General features: G+C 39.7%; 1 protein-coding gene across 7 annotated transcripts in view; it reads left to right on the plus strand.

Moving 5' to 3' along the window:
• Nucleotides 1-518: 518 nt before the first annotated feature.
• The window catches only part of Ndufaf6 (NADH:ubiquinone oxidoreductase complex assembly factor 6), a 43,747-nt gene continuing 20,575 nt past the window's right edge, over nt 519-23,690 (plus strand). For 2 of the 7 annotated variants that reach the window (XR_015442831.1, XM_087190630.1), the window contains exons 1-9: nt 520-1,028; nt 3,065-3,164; nt 6,295-6,417; nt 11,042-11,098; nt 16,840-16,942; nt 18,160-18,293; nt 19,255-19,356; nt 21,438-21,494; nt 23,496-23,636. Coding sequence is in view for 4 of the 7 variants with exons in the window: in XM_087190630.1 (XP_087046756.1) it covers nt 832-1,028; nt 3,065-3,164; nt 6,295-6,417; nt 11,042-11,098; nt 16,840-16,942; nt 18,160-18,293; nt 19,255-19,356; nt 21,438-21,494; nt 23,496-23,624 (1,002 nt within the window). In the remaining 3 variants the exon portion in view is untranslated. Of the gene's footprint in view, nt 1,029-1,107; nt 1,443-3,064; nt 3,169-6,294; nt 6,418-7,544; nt 7,674-11,041; nt 11,099-16,839; nt 16,943-18,159; nt 18,294-19,254; nt 19,357-21,437; nt 21,495-23,495; nt 23,650-23,690 lie in introns of those variants that run through there. The other 5 variants (XR_015442832.1, XR_015442833.1, XM_087190632.1 and 2 more) reach the window with 5 other exon arrangements.

Here is a 23,690-nt window from a genome sequence, read left to right on the forward strand (position 1 = left end):
CCCAGAACAGGCTCTCACCTATGGCCTGCCCTGGTTCTCTTCCCTCTGCACACACTTTGGAGTAATACAAATATTTTGAATGTTTAAATTTAGTTTGTTTGGAGACAACATCTCTCTGTAGTTCAGGCTGGCCTCAAACTCGCAGAAATCCTCCTGCCTCAGCCTCCCTAGCTAGGTATGTGCCACCACACCTGGTTTGAACATTTGCACCTTGACTTTTATGTGAATGGAAGCATGTCAGCATCTATCATGTTCAAGGGACTGGTATTGGGGATAAAAGAAGAAACAAAATAATGACCCTGCCCTCCTGAAACCTGTTTAGAGTGTAGTAGTAGTGACAGTCAACAAACGGGAGCTACAGATAGGTCGACTGCCCTTGTCAAGGATCTTTTTTTTCTCCTGGAGGTGCAAGGTGGCCAATGGTTCTGAACTCGGGCGACATTCCATCAGCCCGTGGAATGTGTGTGGGCTTCTGGTTGTCACTACGCCTGGGCATTCGGACAGCAAACGTCTGGCAACGCGCTGGGCTGAGTCTCCCAGGACAGTCTCGTCGCGGCCAAAGTGCCAAGAACGCCCCGGCTGAGAAACAGGGCAAGGCACCACTTCTCTCTGGTGCTGGGCGGTCACGTGAAGAGGTCTGGGGAAAGGGGACTCCGTGAAGGGTCGGCAGGACTCAGGCGAGGCCTCCCGGGACCTGCGGCGCGGAGCAGGCGCGGGCCAGACGCAGAGGACCACAGCGACCCCTGCCTCTCCTCCGGGCAGCGTCCGCGAGCGGCGGGGGCGTTGCGCGCGCCAGCGGCGCGAGGTCGAAGGTCACGCGACGCCGGCATCATGGCTGCCTCCATGCTGTTCGCCCCTTGGGGCGCCCTGCGGCTCGTTGGGCCGGCTCTGTGCAGCCGGCGGCTGCCCTGGGGTGTGTGGGTGCACGCGCGGCTGCTGCCAGGGCCCGCGGAGACCCGGCGAAGCGTGGCGGCGGCCAGTGGTGCGGGCGGCCCAGGCACGGCCGGGTACTGCCTGGAGCTGCTGCGGTGAGCGAGTTGGGGAGCCGCCTTGGAGTTGGGGGACTGGGGGTCGGGGTGGGCGGCGGCGCAGCTGGGACTTGTGTGCGGTCCAGGCTGGCAGCCGGAGGATCTCTGGGTCCGGGCGTGTGAATGTGTGGAGGGAGTGAGGCAACAGCAGCCGTAGCATGGGCACAAAGTCTTTGCAAAAGTTTCTTTGGGTGCCTGAAGAATGTCACCTCGCCTGACCCTTAATGTTAACTTCAGCGTTTTTGTATGCATATTTCTTTTTATCTATGGGACAGCTAGTAATTAATTTTAATGGCAACGGTAGTTACCTTTGCTTTCTTTCTGTACCTTCTGCACTGTTACAAGTAGTTTATAAGTAGTCTGTTACAGATTGTGACCGCGCCTGACACAGAGTTACCGGACAGTAAATACAATGTAAGTCATTATTATATGGGCTAACTGTAGGGAATTTGCCTGAGGTTCACTGTGGTAAATTATCATAAAGCCAGGGACTTGAGGTGTTTTGTGCCCCTGTAGCACTACGAAGCCTGAGCATTTGGGAGTCACTTCTTAATTATTTGTGGAGGTGGGTTGTGCCTTCCTTGGAGCCCAGGCCTGACTGTAGAGACCAATAGCTAAGCTGCCCTCTGTCCTTCGTTTGCAAAAGTGTACAGTATCAGGTTTTTAAATACCGGGTCTCAAGGGCTTCTGATAAATACTGGAATGACTGAATTTAGATTTGATTGAGCAAGTAAAACACCTTCATTTCGTGTGTGTGCGCACGCACACGCGTGCGTGGGCATACTGGGGATCAAATCCAGGGTCTCATGCATGCCAGCGAAGTGTACCAACACGGAGCGACAAACCTGGCTTTTATTTCATTTTGGTTTTTAATTTGGTACTGGGGTTTGGATCCATGGACTAGTTCCTAAGTGTTCCATCACTGAGCTATGTCTTCAGTGCCTCTCCCACATTCCTTTTTTGTGGTACTGGGGAATGAGCACAGGGTCTCCCCCCTGAGCTACAGCCCCAGCCCCCCCCCCCACTTTATTTTATTTTATTTTTTGGAGACAAGGTCTTTCTAAGTTGCCCAGGCTTGATCTTGTGATTCTCCTGCCTCAGCCTCCTGTAGCTGGAATTACAGGTCTGTACCATCACACCTGGCTATTTTTGTAATACTAGAGATTGAATCCAGAGCCTAATGCATTCTAGGAAAACACTCTTCCATTGAGCAACACCCCTAGTCCCTCATTATTTTATTGTTTTAAACAGGGTCTTGCTATGTTGCCCAGGCTGACCTCCGACCACTGGACTCAAGCGATCCTCCTACCTCAGCCGGCAGAGTAGTTGGGACTATAGGCACACTCCACTGTGTCCAGCCTGACATTATTATTTTGATGCTCAAATTGCTGCAGACTCTCTCAAGCCAGTTTGTGTGTTCTTTTGATAAATTTCCTCTGTTCCTTGAATGTTTCTTTACGTTGTGCTCAAGAGGTTGTGTTTTCCATGTCCCATCCCTGGAGTCAGTCATTTTCCAAGGAGTCCTAGGTTCATTCAGTGGGGAATACTGTTAGGAACCAAGATCCAGGAGCTCGGTGTATTCCCTGATACTGAGAATATGGAGGTGATCATTGCTTCTAGGCTCTTTGAGCAAATGCTGCTGGGAAGTGTGTACACACCTCCTACATCAGTTTCTGTGTCTTTCTGTGTATCTGTGTTTTAAAAACTGAGTTCACACCAATACTTGCTTACTTTCTTAACTTGATTTCTTTTGTAGCTCGTATGAATTCTTTCTAAAAGTAAAGGGATTTGGAAACAAAATTTTAAATACTATATAAATATAGATTAGACATAAAGAGATTTCTTTTTTAACTGGCCTAGGATGGGAGCAGATACATTTTTCATAGTAGTAAAGAAATAGTCATAAAAAAGATAAGAAACATCAGGTCTATTTTGAACTAAAGCCTCATTGTTTTCAGTTAATTTTGGTCGGTGTTTTTGTGTGCAATAGGGAAAGTGAAGAGTAACTACCTTTTTCTCTCCCATGTTTGTTATAGGAAACGAGATTATGAAAATTATTTATGCTCCCTGCTGCTCCCTTCAGAATCCCGAAGCTCTGCTTTTGCACTGAGGGCCTTCAATGTGGAACTGGCTCAGGCTGGTATTAAGATATTTAAGCTATTATTTGCAAGATGATGATATAATGTTTTTAATGCTGAACAATAAAGAAATTACAGTAGTTGTAATTTATACGTTTAGATGTGCTTGAGGTTTCTGCTGGTACTTTTTCCTGCTAACTATTCAGGCTTAATTCAGCACCAAAAATAAAACTAGCTAATAACCTTAATGTTTCTGGAAATTGCCATTCTGGAGTTTAAATTTCTTTTTCTGAGGCTATTAAATATTAAAACACTGTACAGTTAAAAGTACACATTTGTCTGTTAACTGAATAGGTTAATCACAGTAGAACTGTGTATTTTCTCCAGCAGTTGTGTAATGTACATGTACATAGCAGTTTTTCAAAGCACTTTTTAAATTGAAGCTTTATCTTTAATGTGAAGTGGGGAATGGAAGCAATTCTAGCAAACCCAGATCTTAAAGTGTACTCAGTTTTATGTAAGAAACAAAGGAGAGATCTGTTTTTCTTCAAATGTAATAAATGTGTGCAGATATAAAACAAATTGAAATAGGAGATAGAAGGGAGGGAGTTTAGGTAGAATGACCTCGGTCTCAGTAAATTGAATAGAGAGGTCAGATACTGGGAGTGAAGGGCCCAGGCAGGATATGGGGTTTCGAAGAGAGGGGCAGGTTTGGCACGGGTTCTGTGTTGAATGTGATAGGACGTGAACAAGGATGGCACCAAGGTACAACTGAGATCGCAGCCATGAATCTGCAGTGTTTTACCAGATTGGCTGTTTTTTCCACTGGGGTATTCCTGTTAACTGTGGGTCAGAGTTTTTCACTTCATCCTTTCTCAGGTATAAATTATATGTCAGTGTGTTCAGCCAGTCAGTTTTTGTTTTATTTTTTGAGGTACTGGAAAGTGAACCCAAGATCTCACATATGCCAGGGAAGCAGTCTACCACTGAGCTAAATCTCTATCCCCAGCCTAAGGCAGTCACAATTTAGCCATAGAAGTCCCCACAGTGGTTTTCCATTATAATTTTTAGATGATTAAACTTTTTTTTTTTTTTTTTGAGACAGAGTACAGGCCACCCTTGAACGTGCAATGCTCCTGTTTCAGCCTCCTGAGTGCTGAAATTATAGGCATGTGCCACCATGCCCAGGCTTTTTGTTTATTTAGTCAGGGTTTTGCTAAATTATACAAGCCATCCTCAAACTTGTAATCCTCCTGCTTTAGCCTTTCAGATAACTGGGTTTATAGGTAGGTGCCATCATACTCAGCTATAATTCCATTTTAATGAGGTAAGCCGCCAAGATTCTTCCTGAATTCATCACTTTTTAGGAGGATCTTGCCCCTTCTTTGTATATACAGTTTGGTTCTTCCATTTATTCAACAACTATTTTCTAAAGTATGCTAAATACTGTTGTAGGCCTGTGGGTGTAGCATTGACTACATGCAAAAACTTCACTCAGTGAACAAATGAATAACTGTGTAATGTTATCAGATAAATGCTGTGGCAAACACTACAGCAGGGTAAGGGGCCAGGGAAGGCTGAGGATAGCAGTGGTTTCTGTCTTATGCAGGGTGGTCAGGAAAAAAATCTCACTGAGTAGGTGGCATCGGAGCAAAGATGTGAAGGAGGTGCAGGAGGCAGCTGCACAGATATTTGGGCAGAGTATTCTAGGTAGAAGGAACAACAGCACAAAGGTTCTGAGGTACAGTGTGCCTGTTACATTCAGAGGAGAGGAGAAGACCAGTGTGGGCCAGAAGCGAAAGGAGGGGAGCATGGGAAGAAATTGGATTAGATGTGACTGGATACTGGGGCATGGAGACATTGAGCTCCCTTTAGCCTTTACTTTGAGATGGGCAGCCACGTGAGGGTCCTCACGTCTGTTTTTCTGCCAGTAACATGCTGTTTTTGTCACCATAGCTTTGTAATATAACTTGAAATCTGGGATTATGATGCCTCCTGCTTTGCACTTGTCACCCAGGATTGCTTTTGCTATTCTAGGTCTCTGTTGGTTCCATACAAATTTCACATAGTGAAAACCTGTCTCAAAAAACCACAAAATAAAATAAAATAAATCAGAAACAATCTACTGGAAGATGCAATAGGCAATACCAATGACATCACCTCGTGGTCAAGTTTTTAAAAGGCTCACCCTGCTGCTATACTACTGTAGTATATGCCACTGGGGTCCGAACATTGAACTTGTGAAGAAACTTCCACCAGGAGTATTTAAAACAAACAAACAAACATAAATATATATATATATATTTATGTTTGTTTGTTTGTAGTGCTGGTTGTCAAATCCAAGATTTCGTGCATACTAGGCAAGGGCTCTACCACTAAGCTATGCCCCCAGCCCCCAGAAAAACTTATTTGAGAATAATTTCACACCTAGTAAAGATAATACAAATAATACCCATATACCTTTTTGTCAATATTTTGCCCCACTTGGTTTGTATTCTGTATATACATATATTTTTATTAGTACATGTTTATAGTACATAGTGATCACATTCCTCATGAGGAGTTGGTACATGTATGTAATGCATCTTAATTCTTTTTTTTTAATCCTATTCATCCATCCCTCCCACTCCATCACTTGGTCCTCTTCCCATATGCAAAAAGTCTTATCTCCCTGTTTCCTATTGTCTGTCTTTTATTTTGCTCTTTACTTATATTTTGGGTTTCTCATATATGAGAAACCATACAATATTTAAGCTCATGTGTCTCATTACGTTTAACATTATGGGTGTCGGTTATTTTGTCTCAGCAATGAGAAAAATAACTAAGACACACGTATAACAAAATTCACTCTGTGGTGTAAGTTCCTTAGGTTCTAAAAAATGTAGAGTTGTGTATTCACCACATATAATCATGTACTGTTCCATTAATTAACACATTTATGATGGAGTCATAATTCATATGTTTAGCTGCCAGGTGGCTCTGATCCACCAGTGGTATGTGCATGGCTGTCCCATGGGCAGCATGGGACAGTCCCATCGTGTGGTACAAGCTGCTCAGTGGGACAGTCATACATGTACCACCAGTGGTTCAAGCCAGTGGGAGCATGCTGACTCAAAGAATCCCTTAAAAAATACTGGTTTTTGAGACATACACGGTGCATTTGTTAAAGTTTTAAACCCTTCTTACAGGTAAAGGACTCAGTTTCTGAGAAAACAATTGGACTGATGCGAATGCAGTTTTGGAGAAAAACTGTGGAAGATATATACTGTGACAACCCACCACATCAGCCTGTGGCCATTGAACTATGGAAGGTAAGAAAAACAAACTGCTACTTTTAATTTGTAAGAATATTATTTGAGCCTACTTTTTGATGATGATAGTGGAATCTACCCTGCAAATTATCATAAACTAATGTAATGTTCAGATCCATGTTGATTTTGTCAGAGGAATTTCCAATCATCCACTGATAATTTGAAGAGGTATTTGGTATGCTACTTCTTTCTTTTTTTTTGTTGAAGGGTTGGGGTGAGGTTTTAAGGCAGGACCTTGCTATATAGTCCAGGCTGGCCTTGGACTCAATATATGGCCCCACATTGGCCTCAGATTCCTGCCTCAGGGTCTGGTGTATTTCTTTATTAAGGAAAAAAAAGAACGATTTGGTATCTTATGGATTACTTATGTATTTATCCACATTTAGCTGTAGAATTTAAAATCCCTCAAATTTTGATTCAATGGAAGGTAAATTTTCTACTCTTTTTTTTGTGGTACCAGGGATCAAACTCACAAACTTGCGCTTGTGAGGCAGGCACGGTGCCACTGTGCTAAATCCCCAGCCCATAGTTTTCTATTTTCTGCACAGTAGCTAGCTCCTTATACCAGTTTCTGTACTGTAGAATGACATATCTTTTGCGAAAGGAGACTTGCTCTCAGCATATTCCACTTACAAATCTGAAACTACTTTGTAGAATTGCCCATTTGTTGGTGAATTTGGGGTATTGAGATTGGGACCCTATGGGGTAGAGCAGTGATGGCGGACCTTTTAGAGCTTTCAACGATACCAAGAGCCCACTGTGGCACGGGTGCCATAGGTTCACCACCACTGAGCTACAGTATTGTTTTTATAGCTAGATGTATAGAGTGAATGGTTTTATATTGAAGCAGGCATATAGATTACTCATTCATAAATGACCATGCATAGTTTAGAAGTATGCTAAACCAGTGGTGGTGAACCTGTGGCACAGGTGCTGTAGCCGGCTGTTTGTTACCATTGAAAGCCCAAAAAGATTCGCCATCACTGCCAGCTAAACTGTGAATGGAGGAAGGGAATTAGGTGTCTTTTGTCACTGATCTGTGACCCCATTGTAATGTGATAAGTGCTGAAAGAGGGTTTTGCAACAGGAGCCACTGAGAGACCTGACAGTGGTACGCCTCTTCCCAGGTCTGTGCGCCAGCAGAGGCAGACCTGGTTTTGGGGCCCCAGATTGACTCCACAGAGCCCCAGTAAAGATGGAGGGCCAGACTCCCTGCCCCACACCAGGCACTGAGAAGAAAAAGTGGATGGGAAGCTGTGAGTATTAGATCAGTTGTTTACCTCTTCTCATTCCACTTCACGCAGCTCAAGCCAGGTGACTCAGAGTAGAGAAAAGTTTCTCTAAACTCCAGAAACCCTTCCTGCTTATTATTTTGTACACAAGCCTGATTTCAGTGGATGTTTGTGTTAACACTTGCATCAAAGATCCTGGCCTTTGTCAGGAATATGGTGGAAGATCAGAGATTCCTTTAATGCAGATTTATCTTTGGCTTCTTTTTAAAAAGCAGAAGATACATCTAAGTACATATTATACATCTAATTACATATTATATATCTAATTATATATGTGCTGATTTAGGATTACCAATTTGTCCAATTTTAATAAGATGTATAGATTTTTTTTTTTTAGCAAAACCAGGGGTGCTCTACCACTGAGCAGCCTTTTTAATTTTATTATTCTGAAACAGCATCTTGCCACATTGCCTATGCTGGCCTTGAACTTGGGATCCTCCTGCCTTAGCCTCCCAAGTAGCTGGGAGTATAGGTGTTCGCCACTGTGCCTGGCACCACAGACTCTGAAGTCAGATTCTTTTACAGAGAGGGGATGGTGACATTATGTTGTCTAGAGAGCACTTTTCTGCTATAGTGTGTCACTGGTATTTTCAGAGTACAAAATAGTTGAGTATTTATAATCCCCTGCCCTGCCCCTGGTCTCACTAAATTGCTGAATTTTTTTTTTTTTTGGTACTGGGGATCAAACTCAGGACCTTGCACTTTCGAGGCAGACAGCAGCACCACTGAGCTAAATCCCCAGCCCCTAAATTGCTAAATTGCCCAAGCTCAACTGGTCATTCTCCTTCCTTAGCTTCCCAAAGTGCTGGGATTATGGGTGTGCTCCACCACATCTGGCAAATATTTGCAATTTCTTCATTCTGTATAGGATTTTCAGTTTCTCTGCATATGAATATTAGTTGATTTTACATTTTATAGCCAAGATTTTTATTCTATTTGGCTTCATTTTCCAAAATTAAGTATTTTTTAAGTATTTTAAAGTATTTTTTCTTTTACCTTGATCTCTAATTTCCTTCAGAAACAGAACCATGTTTTGTGGTCAAGGTGTACTGTAGGTGTTTTTGCTTTAGCCTTCAGTGAATATGGGTTTCATGTCTCATTTATTAAATATATAGTGAGTACTTCTATATGTCAGGAACATGCCTAGTGGTGTGTTTACAAAGATCAAACCTCCTTGTTCTACTCGGACACATATAAAATAAACCAAGACAAGAGGCTGCAATGGTGGCTGCCCACTTCCTGGGACATGGGGGCAATCCTGCCGGGGTTCCTGCCATGGGGCAGTAGCAGCTGAGAGCGCTTTGGAACTCGCTCCACACAGCCCTTTCGGCTCTCTCAGGTGCCTGCTAGACAAAGTGGGCTCTGTTCTCCATACTTACAGCCTTCATCCATAAATTCATACTGATGAGCACGCCAACCTTTCCATTCTAGCGTCCATGACATCTGAGAGTATTAGTTGAAGTATAGGATCTTTCTCAGACTTTACATTTCACCACTGTATTTATTTATTGTGAAAAGGTACTTAGCTTTGACTTGGCAAAAAGTTAATGTTTTAAAAAGTTATTTGGACCTCAACCTAAATATTTCAGTATTTCTGAAGAAGAGAGATATATTCTCTTTTAAAACAAGAACAGTTACTGACTTTAGTAAATTTAACTTTGGTGTATTACTTTTGGTATAATACTAGTTTCATATTTCTATTATAATTTTATTTTTCCCCTCCAGTATGGGATCCCATATAGGGTCAAGAATATAGTTGTCATATCTCCTTAGCTTACTTTGATCTGGAACATTTCCGTGGCTTTTGTCTTCTCTGACATTGACATTTTAAAAGGCTATATCCCCCTGCCATTTTTTCCTCCCTAGAAAGCAAGAGCTTTACTACTGAGCTGCAGACCCAGTCTTTTAAATTTTTCATTTGAGACAAAGTCTTGCTGTGTTGCCCAAGCTGACCTTGAACTTACAATCTTCCTGCCTCAGTTTCCCAAGTAGCTGCTATTACAGGTGTTCACCACGATGCCTGGGCTCTGTCTATCTGTCCTTTATTGGCATTGTTGCTATTTATTGCCCAGTCAGGATTTTTCCTGATTTTCTTGTTGTGCAATTGTTGTGGAACTAATCAGCCACCTTTGCCATGATACTTTAAAGCTGTGTAGTTATCTTGCTCTTCATCCAAGTTCCTCCCTTTGCTTAGCAGTCCTTCATGGTTTTCTATGACTCAGTCTACTATTATGGTTGCAAAATGATAATTTCCCAGCACAGTCTGTCCACATTTACCAGTTGGCACCTGGCCTTCTGTGAGAATGAGCTCTTCCTCTCCTGTTGTTCATAAGTCCTGGTGTGGATTTACAGATTCCTGTTTGTTCCTAGTTGTTTGTAATTCATTACTGCACAAAATTATTTTGATGTTCAGATGGTTCCAGATTTGGACAGTGGGAGCCCCTTCAGACTGGCTCCTAGGTCTTTTTGACAGGCCTCCATTTTTTTAAAGCACTTTTTTGTTTTCTGACACAGTAAGATATTCTAGGATTATCTGAACTTCTCCTTACTCCTCTTTGTTTTTTTGAGGCAGAGTCTTGCTATGTAGTCCAGGCTAGCTTTGACATCACTGTGTAGCCCACGCTGGCCTCAAACTCCCGATCCTCCTGCTTCAGCCTCCCGAGTGCTGGGATCACAGGTGTGCGCCACCATGCCCGGCTCCCTTACTCCTCCTGAATCACCTGTTTCCCTAGAACCCTGATTCCTTTGGGACAAGTTATTTAGAGACCACGGTCTGGTACGCCGTGGCCTCGTTCCTGCCGGAGTGTCTGTAACTTGCTAAGGTAACAATTTTCCCTGCAGATTATTTTCAGTTGACTTTTAGTTAGTCTTTTACTTTTGGAGAAGTGGTTATTTTTGCTAACTAGACTATCTTGTGGGAGGAAGTTTGTATATAATATGTAGGGTACATTATATAATAGAAAAGCTCAGTATTTCTTTTTTTTTTTGGTACCGGGGATCGAACTCGGGTCCTTGCGCTTGCGCAGCAGGTGGCGAAACCACTGAGCTAAATCCCCGGCCCAGTATTTCTTATTTTTATTTGAAAGTGGAATTGTTAATGACCAAAAACACTGGGGGGAAAAGACAGTGGAAAAGTATGAGAAATATCTTGAATGTTTTGAAATGTTTTCAAGAGATATTTCCTTGCCTCTGATACTTAACACAGCTGTCTGTCTCGTGATGAATTATTACAAATGTTCCCTTCCTTAGTTTTGCATTTGGTTTGTCTGTTCAGATCTACAGAAGTCATTTCTAGTACTTCCTAAAAACTTCTAACACTCTTGTCTTTCTAGGCTGTTAGAAGACACAGTTTGACTAAAAGATGGCTTATGAAAATCATTGATGAACGAGTAAGTTGAAGCTGTCCAAGTCTTAAGTGTTTTCTCCTTTTTTAACCCTTAAGCTAATTCTTTAGGGAAGAAATGTTCTAATGTATATATTAATATTTTGAAGGAAGGAAACGTTATGAGAATTATGCCATTTTACCTGTATTCTGTCCCTACATGCCACCCTCTGCTTCATCACTTTGAGATAGTAGGCAAAGACAGACACCTAGGCAAAGTCATGTACACAACTACACTTTATTAGTTTGGATTTTTAAATTTAACTTTTATTTTTATTTTTTGTGATATTAGGGACTGAACCCAGGGCCTTCACACTGAGCTATATCCCTAGCCCTTTATATATTTTTTTCTAATTACTGTACTCTTACTAATATTTAATAATTGTACATATTAATGAGATACAATGTGATATTTCAATACATACATAAACATGAACCGGTCAAGCCAAGGTAATTAGCAATTATTCTTTTAAAAAATTTATTCTGATTTTTATTAGTACATGTTTGTAGTACCTCATGATTGCTTTCATCATGGGGAATTAGTATGTGTACATAACACATCTTAATTCTTTTTAGTTCCCTTTTTCTTTCCCTCTATCTTTTGGTTCCTTTCCCATGTACAAAAGATCTATTTCCCTGTTTCCTAGTATTTATATTATATTTTGCTCTTTAAATGATTTGTACTTTTGAGTTTCTCATATAAGAGAAACCATGCAATTCTAAGCTTGAGTGTCTCATTTATTTCACGTAACATTATTGTTTCAAGATTCATCTATTTTCCTACAAGTGACTCAAGTCTATCTTTCTCTGTGTCAGAATAGTACTGTATCATGTGTAAATACTGCATATTCTTTATCCATTTATCTGTTGATGAATATATAGTTTGCTCCCAACATAGCAGCTCATGTGAGTTGTTCTACTATAAACATAGGTATGCGTGTAACACTGTTATATGATGTCTTTGCCTCTTTTGGGAAGATAACTAGAATGGGGATAGCTGAGTTGAATGGAATTTCTATTTTTAGTTTTTTGAGGCATCTCCATCTTGAGTCCTAGAGTGGTTGTACTAGTTTACATTCCTACCAACGATGTAGAAAGGTTTCTTTTCTGCTTCAACCTTGCTGGTATTTGTTATTTGATATTGGAGTATAGCCATTCTTTCTAGATGAAATCTCAATTTTGTGTTAATTTGCATTCTCTTATGGCTAAAGATGTTGAATATTTTTTCATGTATTTATTGGTCATTTGTACTTCTGAGAAGTATCTATTCACTTCAGTTGCTCATTTTTTGATTGATTTCATAGACTAAAAATCAAAGAATGGAGAACAATAGTCCAATGGGAGCCCCCAAACAAGCAGGACTAGTAACACTGTTTTCAGACAAAGTGGACTCTAACCCAAAACCAATCAGAAGAGGCAAAGAACTTTACTACAACTAGTTAAGGAAACATTCAACAGGAATGTTGTATGTATGCACTGAACACTGGTGTACTCAACTTCATAAATCAGACACTACTGGACTTAAGAGAGTATGTAAACATCAACACAATTTTAGTGGGGAAATCTCAATACCCCACTATCACAAATAGACATATTAACTGGACAAAAAAGATCAAGAAAGAAATATCAGAGTTGAACTGTACTTTCAAACAAATGGACTTGATAGGTATCTACAGGGTGTCCTACCAAACAACAGAATACATATTCTTCTCAGCAGTACATAGAACTTTCTCTAAAATAGACCACATGGTGGCCTGTAAATCTTGCTTAAATAAATACAAAAGAATTAAAATTATCTCATCCATATTATCAGATTATAGTGCAATCAAACTAAAAATTAATGGCAAAAGAAACCACAGAAAGTATGCAAACACATAGAAGTTAAACAACATACTCTTGAATAATCAGTAGGTCACAGAAGAAAGTAAGAAATTAGACAGTACCTAGAATCAAATGACTGCCACAACAACGTACCAGAAGCTGTAAGACTCAGTGAAAGCAGTCCTAAGAGGGAAGTTTATAAGTGTGAATCAGAAAAACAAAGTGAGCCCAAGTAAATAACCCATTGATCCACCTCAAGTCCTAGAAAAACAAGAACAATCCAAATCCAAAGATAGTGCATAGAAGGAAATTATAAAGATCAGAGCAGAAGTTAATGAAATTGAAATTAAAAAAAATTTATAAAGAATCATTGAATTGAAGAGCTGTACTTTGAAAGAATAAACAGAATAGACAAACCTGCAGCCTGTCTTACCAAGAAAAGGAAAGACTCAAATCAATGCAATTAAAAATGAAAAAGATAGGGGCTGGGGATTTAGCTCAGTGGTTCTGCTGCCTGCCTTGCAAGTACAAGGTCCCGAGTTCGACCCCTGGTACCAAAAAAAAAAAAAACCCCACCAAAATTGAAAAAGACAAAATAACAATAGATACGTCTGCAATCCAGAGAATTATTAGTAGCTACTTTGAAAACGTGTACTCAAATAAATTGGAGAATCCAGAAGAAATGGATTCCTAGATAGGTGTGAATTACTAAAAGTGAACCAAGAAAATATAAAAATCCTGAATAGGCAATGAAAATCCAATAATAGCCAATGAAATTGAGGCAGTAGTGAAACAAAACAAAAAAACCTACCAACTAAGAAATCTAGGACCTGATGGATTTACCACTGAATTCTACCAGAACTTCAAGGAAGCTCTAATACCAATACTCCACAAACTCTTTAATGAAATTGAAAGGGAAGGAGTACTGCCAGACTCATTCCTGGAAGATACTGGTAGTATTACCTTGACTCCAAAACCAGACAAGGACTCAACTAAAAAAGAAAACTATAGGCCAGTCCCTTCAATGAACATAGATGCAGAAATCTTCAAGGTACTGGCAAACAGAATGCAACAATCATTAAAAAGATTATATATTGGGCTGGGGATTTAGCTCAGTAGTGGTGCCACCACCTGCCTTGAAAGCACAAGGTCTTGAGTTCAATCCCTGGTACCAAAGGAAAAAAAAAGATTATATGTCAAGACCAAGTAGGGTTCATTCCAAGGTTGCAAGGATATTTCAAAATACACAAATCCATAAATGTAATATATCACATAAACAGACCTAAGGGCAAAAACCACATGATCATCTCAATAGGCAGAAAAAGCCTTTGACAAAATCCAACATCCATTCATGATAAAGCCCTGAAGAAAATAGGTATAAAAGGACCTTATCTCAATCTCTTACAAGCCATTTATGACAAACCTACTGCCAACATCATATTAAGTGGGGGAAAACTGAAAGCTTTTTCTCTAAAATCAGGAACAAGACAGAATGTCTACTATCAACCAGTCCTGTTCTAAATATAGTGCTTGAAACATTAGCTAGAAAAATCAGACAAAAATAGGAAGGATGTGTTTAGGAAAGGAAGAGATTCCAGACAATATGATTGTTTACATAAAGACACCCAAAATTTTACCAACAGACTCCTAGATCTAATAAATTCAACAAGATAATAAAGTCAACACAAAAATCAGTAGTGTTCCTGTACACCAATAATGAACTCACCGAGAAAGACATTAGGAAAACAATACCATTTACAATAGCTTCAAGAAAAATTACATACTTTGAAAGTAACCTGACCCAAGGAAGTGAAAGACCTCTGTAATAAAAACTACAGTATAGTACTCTGAAAAAGGAGATTGAAGAAGACAACAGAAAATGGAGAGATATCCCCTGTTCCTGGCTAGGGAGAACCAATGTTGTGAAAATGGCCATAACTCATAAATAGATTAATGTAGGCCCAATCAGAATACCAGCAGCATTCCTTAACTAGAAATAACAATCATGAAATTTATATGGAACCAACAGAGACCTAGAATAGCAAAAGCAATCCTGGGTGACAAATGCAAAGCAGGAGGCATCATAATCCCAGATTTCAAGTTATATTACAAAGCTGTGGTGACAAAAGCAGCATGTTACTGGCAGAAAAACAGATGTGGATCAGTGGAACAGAGAAAAGAATGCAGAAACTACCCCTAGGCACATTCAGCCATCACTCAAAGGACAAAGGGGTCAAAACCATATGCTAGGGGAAAGATACACTCTTTAACAAATGGTACTGGGAAAACTGGCTATGCACATGCAGAAGATTGAAGCTAGCCCCATATCTCTCACCATGTACTAAAATAAAATCAAAAGGGATAAAAAAATCTAAATATTAAAACAGCCTGGTATGATGGCTCACACCTCTAATCCCAGCACATTGGAGGCTGAGGCAGAAAGATCGCTGAAAGTTTGAGGCTAGCCTGAACTACATAGTGAAAACCTGTCTCAAAAAACAAACCACAAAATAAATCAGAAACAATCTTCTGGAAGATACAATAGGCAAAACTCTTGAAGGCATTGGAAGAATCAATAAATGGAATTATGTCAGATCAGCAAAGGAAATAACCAGCAGGGTGAAGAGATTGCTACAGAATGGGAAAAATTTTTGCCAGGTATTTCTCAGATACAGGATTAATATCTAGAATAGACAACTAAAAAAATTGACCCCTTTAAAAATTTTTGTTATTTATTTAATTTTGAGACAGGGTCTTATTGAATTGCCCAGGTTGGGCTTGAATTTATTATCCTCCTGCCTCAGTGGTCCAGAGTACTGGGATTACAGGCATTTGCCACCATCCCTGAATAGTTATGGTTTTTATAAATGGAAATTTTTATACTTGTACAAAAGTAGAGAAAATAATATACTTTCATGTATCTGTCACTCAGCTTTAATAGTTATCAAAATATGTCATCTTGTTTCATGTATATTCTGGCTCCTCCTCACTGACTCTCATTGAATTATTTTAAAGTAAAGCCCAGAATATCATTTGACCTGCAGATGCATGTGTCTTAGGAAGATAAAGACTTCTCAGAAACATAGCCACAATATGATTGTGTACCATATCATTAGTTATAATTCCTTAATATTATCAAATACTTGAGTAGTGATTCACATACCTTCAGGTTCACCTGAGTAGAGAGAATGAAGAAAGTCTGACGAGTCTAGTGAATGGAATGCTTACTAATTCTTAGAACTGAATTCTGGGTCCAGTCAAACCTATTAATTGCTCTGTGGCCCAGCCTTACTTGTGTAGTCATTTTATTTTATTTAACTTATTTACTTACTTTTGCAGTCCAAAGGATCAAACCCAGGATCTTCACACTGAACTACATAGCTACATCCTCAGGCCTTTTTATTTTTTATTTTGAGACATGTCTCACTAAGTTGCCTAGGCTAGGTTTGAACTTGGCTATCCTCCTGCCTCAGCATCTCAGAGTGCTGGTGTTATAGGTGGGTGCCTCCACACCCAGCTTTAATGTTATTTTAATCTTATTTTATGGTGTATTGAATATGATAAATGATTTTTTTAGAGAAGAGAGTTGAGACAGGGTCTAATTTCTAATTATATAGTCCAGGCTGGCCTTGAGCTCACTATGTAGCCAAAGCTGGCCTCAAACTCACAATCTTCGTGCCTCGGCTTCCTGAATGCCAGGATTACAGGGATGTACTACCATTCTTGGCTGATATTTTTAGTTCTTTTTTTTTTGGTACTGAGGATCAAACTTGGGTCCCACAGCAGGGAGCAAAACCACTGAGCTAAATCCCCAGCCCTAGTTCTTTTTGATATTTTAGTTTATTTAGTTCATTAGGGAAAATAGAATCTTTTCTTCATAAAATATTGATATTAAACAAACTTTCTTTGTATTTTCTTTGACTATAGGAAAAAAATTTGGATGACAAAGCATATCGTAATATCCAGGAACTTGAAAATTATGCTGAAAACACACAGAGTTGTCTTCTGTATTTAACACTGGAAATATTGGGTAAGTTGTTTTTCTATTTCATACTTCTTTTTTCAAGTAAAAATACCTTTCAGATTTCACCCCTAATTTTGACAGTCTAAACAGATTAGCACTAGAATTTGCCTTGTACTGTACTCTATAAAGGTACACTTAAAAAGAAGTCAGAAGGAGAATCTGTATCTGTATCTCTGTCCAGCTCCAGCTCTAGCTCTAGCTCTATCTCGATCTCGATCTCGATCTCTAGCTCTCTCTCTATCTTTGGAGTGCAGACATTCCAAATATAGTACTCAGGCTCTCACAGATATTTCATGGGAAAACTCTAGTAAATAACCTGATAATTGCAGATAGCTGCTTTTTTTTTTTTTAAACTATAGCATCTCTTAATTTGAAAGGCTCATATCTTAACTCTTCCTTTTCTGTCAATGACATTTCTTCATGTAAAAGAAAAAAAAAGTAGAAAAATAAATTATTTATGAAAGATTTTTCTCTCTTCTCTTTTAAAAAAAATTTTAGCTTTAATTCCAGCCACTCAGGAGGCTGAGGCAGGAGGATCTCAAGTTCAAGTCCTGCCTGGGCAGCTGAGCCAGCTGCTGTCTCGATATAAAGAATAAAAGGATGTGGCTCAGTGGTAGCCTGTCCATGGGTTCAGTTCTCAGTACTGGAAAAAAATATTCGATGGTATTTTCCTCCTCTGACTTTGTCCCAAGTTAATGACATCTTATTATAATGAGGAAAACATTTGGGACCAGGACAGTACCATCTCATTTGAAGGCGGTAGTATGTCTTTATGTTACCCTGAAAGAATAATACCAGTCCCCGTCAAACTACCTGGACTGTTCACCCTGCATCCCTGGAAGCCATGTTTACCATCAGTTTGCCATTGTAACGAAGCAGATAGCAAAGGGTAGAATGTTTGTTAAGCATGTACTTGAGGTGAGCTCATGCGGAAATTCCAGTGGAGAAGAAATGGAGACTTTTAATTACTTTCCACGATAGCTGATTGAAATTCTAACTGTGTTCTCAGTGTTCTGGTATTTGAGGAAAACTTGATTCAGATACTTTCTAGTAGGAAAATGATCATCATTACCTGGAGCCCAGTTTTTGCCACATAAATCCTATTTTTCAGAAATAAAACAGGCTAAACACCTAGTTTTATGTCTTTAGGTGATTTTTCTATGCTCTATTGATTTATGTGCCTAAAGAGAACAAAGCAGCCTTGTTTCATTTCTAAACCATAGGTATAAAGGATCTCCACGCAGATCATGCCGCCAGTCACATAGGAAAGGCACAAGGCATTGTCACTTGCTTGAGAGCAGCACCCTATCATGGCAGCAGAAGAAAAGTGTTTCTTCCCATGGATATTTGTATGCTGGTAAGGGTGTGGTGTGTGGTGTGCTACTTCTCAGAATTCACCCCAGTAATATGGGGAGGAAGTTATTTCTTGGTTCTTTGCTTAGTCTCTTCTACTAACTGCTTTGACAGGAATGTTTACTGCTTCCTGCAAATGTTCTTCCTCCTCATGTAATAGTTATCCAGTCAGAATTTTATCTGTCAGGGTCTGATGTAGTGGTACACATTTGCAACCCTCGCTACTGGAGGCTGAGACAGGAAGATCCCAAGTTTGAGGCCATCCTGGGCAATTTAACAAGACTGTCTCAAGGTAAAAAATAAAAAGAACTGGGGCTGTAGCTCCATGGTAGAGTATTGCCTAGGTTTGATCCGTAGCATATTAGGGCTCTGGAGGAGCTATGAGTAAGAAGGTCTATGAATCCTCATCTGATGTAGCTTTTCCTTGATGTCTTACAGTTGTCCAGGCAATCTCAGAAATTATTCCTAGTGTTCACCTTGGCCTGTCCTAGTTTTATTGGAGGAAATAATCCACTGGGGGTTGAACCAAGGCCTTTGAATCGAGCTACAACCCCCTCCACCCCCATTTTGAATTAACTTGCTAAATTTAGCCCAGGCTTGGCTTGAACTTGGAGTCTTCCAGCCTCAGTCTCCCAGAGTGCTGGGATTACAGGCATGTGCCACCACACCTGGCTTAAAATCTTCTTTTTCAGAACTTTTGCTTTCTGTATGAGATTCTTTAAACTTGTCTGTGTTGGTTTCCTTGTTTTTGTATTTTTGTTTTACCTACAACTGTTTTGTTAATTAACATCTTGTTGGATATTCCAGGTGTGTATATGTGTCTCTTTTTCTTTCTGTACACACTCATGCAGATTGAAAAAACAGTACCATATGTACTGTTCTATCTATAAAGTACCTGTTTTTTTGAGCTTTGTTGATGTTGTGTGCTTCTAGAGTCCTAACATAATGTGTATTTTCCCTCATAGCATGGTGTTTCACAAGAGGACTTTCTGAGGAAGAACCAAGATAAAAATGTGAGAGATGTGATATACGACATTGCCAGCCAGGCACACTTGCATATAAAACATGTAAGTAGCCACTTTTTGCCCAGTCATTTAGGAAATTACTATTTCTAGATGTGGCTATATGGTATTCTTACCTTCACAGTCTCTACTCCTTTTGCCATTGAATTTTCAGAAGATTTATCTCAGGGACTATTGTAAACTTTTCCCACTTTAAAAACCCTCCACTTCCCTCCCTAAGCAGGTGCGTGTCCCTGTGGCTTGGTTGCTATGCCTGGGCTTTCTCAGGTGAGCTGCTCTGCTCAGTGCACAGGGCCTGTCTGCCATGCCACGACTGCTCATGTTTTCTCTCTCTCCCAGGACCTCATGTCCTCAGCTGGTGCCTCCTGCTGCCTCTCTAGCAGCTCGCCCCTTGTTCTTCTGTCTTGTTGCTACTGTCTGTTTACAGGCACCCTATGGACCCTTATGTTTCTTACTTTTCTCTCCCAGTTAAAGTGGTTGAATAAGTGGTCTGGACTCATCATCACCTCAAAGTCCTTCCCATCCTGGTACTGCTCCTCGTGTTTTAATTTGGCTCTGTTTTGCCTGCTGTAATCCATTAGTCTCCTTATTGCTAAATTAGTGTTTCTGAGACAGTATCTCACTAGATAGTCCACACTGGAACTCACTCAGGCTGCCCTTGAACTCAACAATCTTCCTGCTTCTGCCTCCTAAATGCTAGGATTACAGGTGCAGGGTGACATTAGTGTTGTACAATAGGAAACTGCCTCCACTATTGAAACAAGAGTTTGAAGGTTGGGAGATCACTTAGGAGACTTAGGAGAGGAGGAAGTATGATTTAGAGAGAGTAGATGTTTATGTGTATTTATACACAACTGAAGCAGAATCAATGAGACTTGATAACTGATTGGATTGTGGCAGATCAGGAAGAGGGAAAGTCAAAGATTACACAAAGAATTCATATGATGGTGGTGCCTCTCACAGAAGCAATAAAAAAGGAGTGATGTGCTTGATGCTGATCTTTGGACTTCAGACTGGCTGCTGGACATACTGTACTTGAATCATTTAGCAAAATGGGCTAATGAGGAATAAAAGATTGTGACTTAAAAGAGGTTAGTCCTGGAGAGAGTAGATTTGGGAATTATGCATCAAACAGGTCTGGTTAAAGCTCTGAGTATAGATGGAGAACCTCCTCGAGGTTGCTGAAGGAGGACATACATCTAGACAGGAGGACCAGGGATGGGACCATGAGGGTCACCTCCCTTTCTCAGTGCAAAGAGAAAGGGCCGTTTCTTAGGAAGAAAGACAAGGAAAACAGAGTCAGTATCTTAAAAACAAAGGGAGGAAGGGAATATCAGAGTTTTCCATGCTGAAGAGAAACTGAAGAGAAAAAATGACTGTGATAATTAGTAGATCATGGATGATGTTTGAGCAATTTTAGTGGTCTATGGGGGGTAAAACCAGACTGCAGCGAGTCAGGAGGCAGAGACAGTGTGTACTCTTCTGACATAAGGGATGATACAAAGACACAGGACAAGAAGTCCAATGGCAGATGCAGGATGGTGGGCATCGGCCTGAGTATACCCGGTGTTCATAGCTCAGAGTAGCAGGGAGTTGGGTGGGCTTAGTGCAGAGAGAGGTTTCTGACTCCCAGTACGAGTAATTGAGATATGATTTGCCAGAGAGTGAACTTAAAGAAAGTAAAAATGAAGTAATGTCTGCATGGAATGAGTTAAAGATTTGGAGCACAGAGGCAGGAGGGTCTTACCATCTAAATAGGAGGTTGTGCCAGTCTAAACTGGGGCAGTGCTGGGACTTGTTAATGCAAGTATCTCTTCATTTACCCCTTACTACAGAGTTAGACCGTTAAAGTTATGAGATGTTGTAAGATTGTTGGAAAATGCAAAAGCCAATCCATAAGAAAGAATGGAATTTTCAATATTGTACAGTAGTTACTTTTCTCTGAGTCCATTTGGCTTTGGAAACGAATCATAGTTAACTGGCAGGAGATGAGCTATTTTCTTGCTTTTGAGAGGCCATAGTCACACTGTTCAACTGCTCTTGTTGCTTTATGTTCTCTTTCACAGGAAGAGTGTTTATTTGTGAAATTTTTCCAACCAGTTTCCTTTTTCTGTTTTCCTTTTCAGGCTAGGTCCTTCCACAAAAGTGTTCCCGTGAAAGCATTTCCTGCCTTTCTTCAGACAGTAAGTACTTTAGCAGAGAAAGCTATATAATTAGTGAAGCAGATGTGCGTAATCTCTTTCTATATTTTATGGAGTCCCCAGTGCAGTTCTTTCATTTGGAGTCTTTGGTTTTGCTTCTCTCCCTTATGGTGGGTTTTATTAGTTACATGATACTTTTGGTGACAGTCACATATGTCTCCAGAGGTTGGTGAGCAGAGTTATTGCACTGACTCTGCAGCCAGACTGTAGTGGGTTGAATCTACTTTGCCTCTTACTTGCTATAGGACCCTCAGTTTACCCACAGGTAAAATGGGAATAAAAGGAGAAAGTACCTCATGGAATTGTTAGGCTACTTAGTGCCAAAAAGGTATTTCTTCCTGTTCTCTTAGGGTTTTTTTCCCTATAATTACACCACTGTATTGTAGCATTGGCTCCAGAAAGTGGATCACAGACTGTGCTGAGCTGGCTGCATTGAATAACCTAGGAATCTTTTTTAGTATATGTGCTGCCGAAACGAGCATACCTAGGAATCTTTTTAAAAACAGATTCCTCATGGCTTCTTACTAAATAAAATTCTTGGGATTGAGGAAAGAGCCATTCCTAAGAGAATCTGTGATTTATAAAGTTTTCCAAGTTAAAAAAAAAGTTCCCATGGAATTCTGATGTGTAGTCAGTTCAGGAAACCATTGTTCCAAAATATATAGAGAAATTATAGTAATGTTCTATTTATGTCTTCTAGGACACACATGGTCTTTAATGTTTGTAAGATTTTTCCATATTGTGCCTAGCTGTTGTACCTTCATTTCTCCACAGTATATTTTATTTTATGAACAGTTTATTTTTCTTGTTGAAGAATTTCTGGGTTGTGTCCAAGACTTTTGCTAATATAAAACAAAGACACTGTGCATTTCTATGTACATACTGTTCATCTCTTTTTTTGTTGTTTTTTTTTTTTGGTACTAGGGATTGAACTCGGAACCTTGTGCTTGCTAGGCAGGCAGCGGAACCACTGAGCTAAATCCCCAGCTCCCATGTACATACTGTATTTCATGTTGTGCATACACATACAGTTAGGTTTTTAGAAAATAGGTACTACTTTTGTTTTTCTGTATGCTCATATGCCTATAAATGTATAAACAGTCTGTAAGAAAGTACAGTACTTTTGTTTTGCTTCTGTCTGTCTGTATATTAAAGAATCTGCAGGCCGCAACCAGATCACACAGGTTCTGCGCTGCAGAACTACAGGGGGCGCTGTGCACATGGCCTGAGAAGGGAATGGTGCCTCAGAATTGCAGTGAGAAACTAAGTGACTTCCTTGTTTAATAAAAAAGCTATTAAAATAAAATAAAAATTTATAAATTAATAAAAAATTACAGAAAACAAAAAACCCAGAGATTTCTGTAGTGTTTTCCATCTTGCCTCTACCCTGTGAAAGCTTTGTCACATTTATGGGGTGACATTTATAGAGACCTGTGATTATTCTCCCTGGTTAGAAATCATGTTTTTCTAGAAAGAACATGCAGACCTATTAAACTTTTCACAAAATAATTTTTAAAAAGATGACTTGAACTCCCTCATAGAACACTGCATTTGTGGTGGGAAGAATGTTTTTCCATGATTAAAACAACTTTTTTTTTTCTCTTGGTGCTGGGGATTGAATCCAGGGTCCTCACATGTGCTTATCATGTGCTCCACCACTGAGTACACCCCCAGCTGAAACATCTCATTTTTATTGCACAGACTAGTTATAAGACCTTACGTCCTGGCTAGAATATTATGTATGACATTAGAAGAGGTTTGGTATTTCTAGCAGTAGCATTGTGATACTCCTGTTGGTCTAATAGAAACTTCTTGGAAGATTTCTTTATTTTCTGTCTCCCTTTTTGAATCTCATTAAATTCTTACTAGATAGAATACCATCTCAGGAAACTAAAATAGCCTTAATACTGGTAATTTTTCTTTAGTTTGTTTGAAAGACTTGATAATTTTATGATCTAATAACTACTATTCTCTTTTTTTTAGGTTTTCCTAGAGGATTATTTAAAGAAAATTCAACGAGTGGATTTTGATATATTCCACCCATCTTTACAGCAGAAGAATACATTACTTCCTTTGTCTTTATATATTCAGTCATGGAGGAAAAGATATTAAAATAACTCCCTGGTACCGATGTTAATTTACTTTCAATTTATTTGTTTATAAAAGTATACTTGTTAG

This window comes from Heterocephalus glaber, unplaced genomic scaffold, assembly GCF_053883595.1.
Source record: "Heterocephalus glaber isolate CG9 unplaced genomic scaffold, H.glaber_assembly_v1.0 deba00001555, whole genome shotgun sequence".
In the NCBI taxonomy this organism is placed as follows: Eukaryota; Metazoa; Chordata; class Mammalia; order Rodentia; family Bathyergidae; genus Heterocephalus; species Heterocephalus glaber.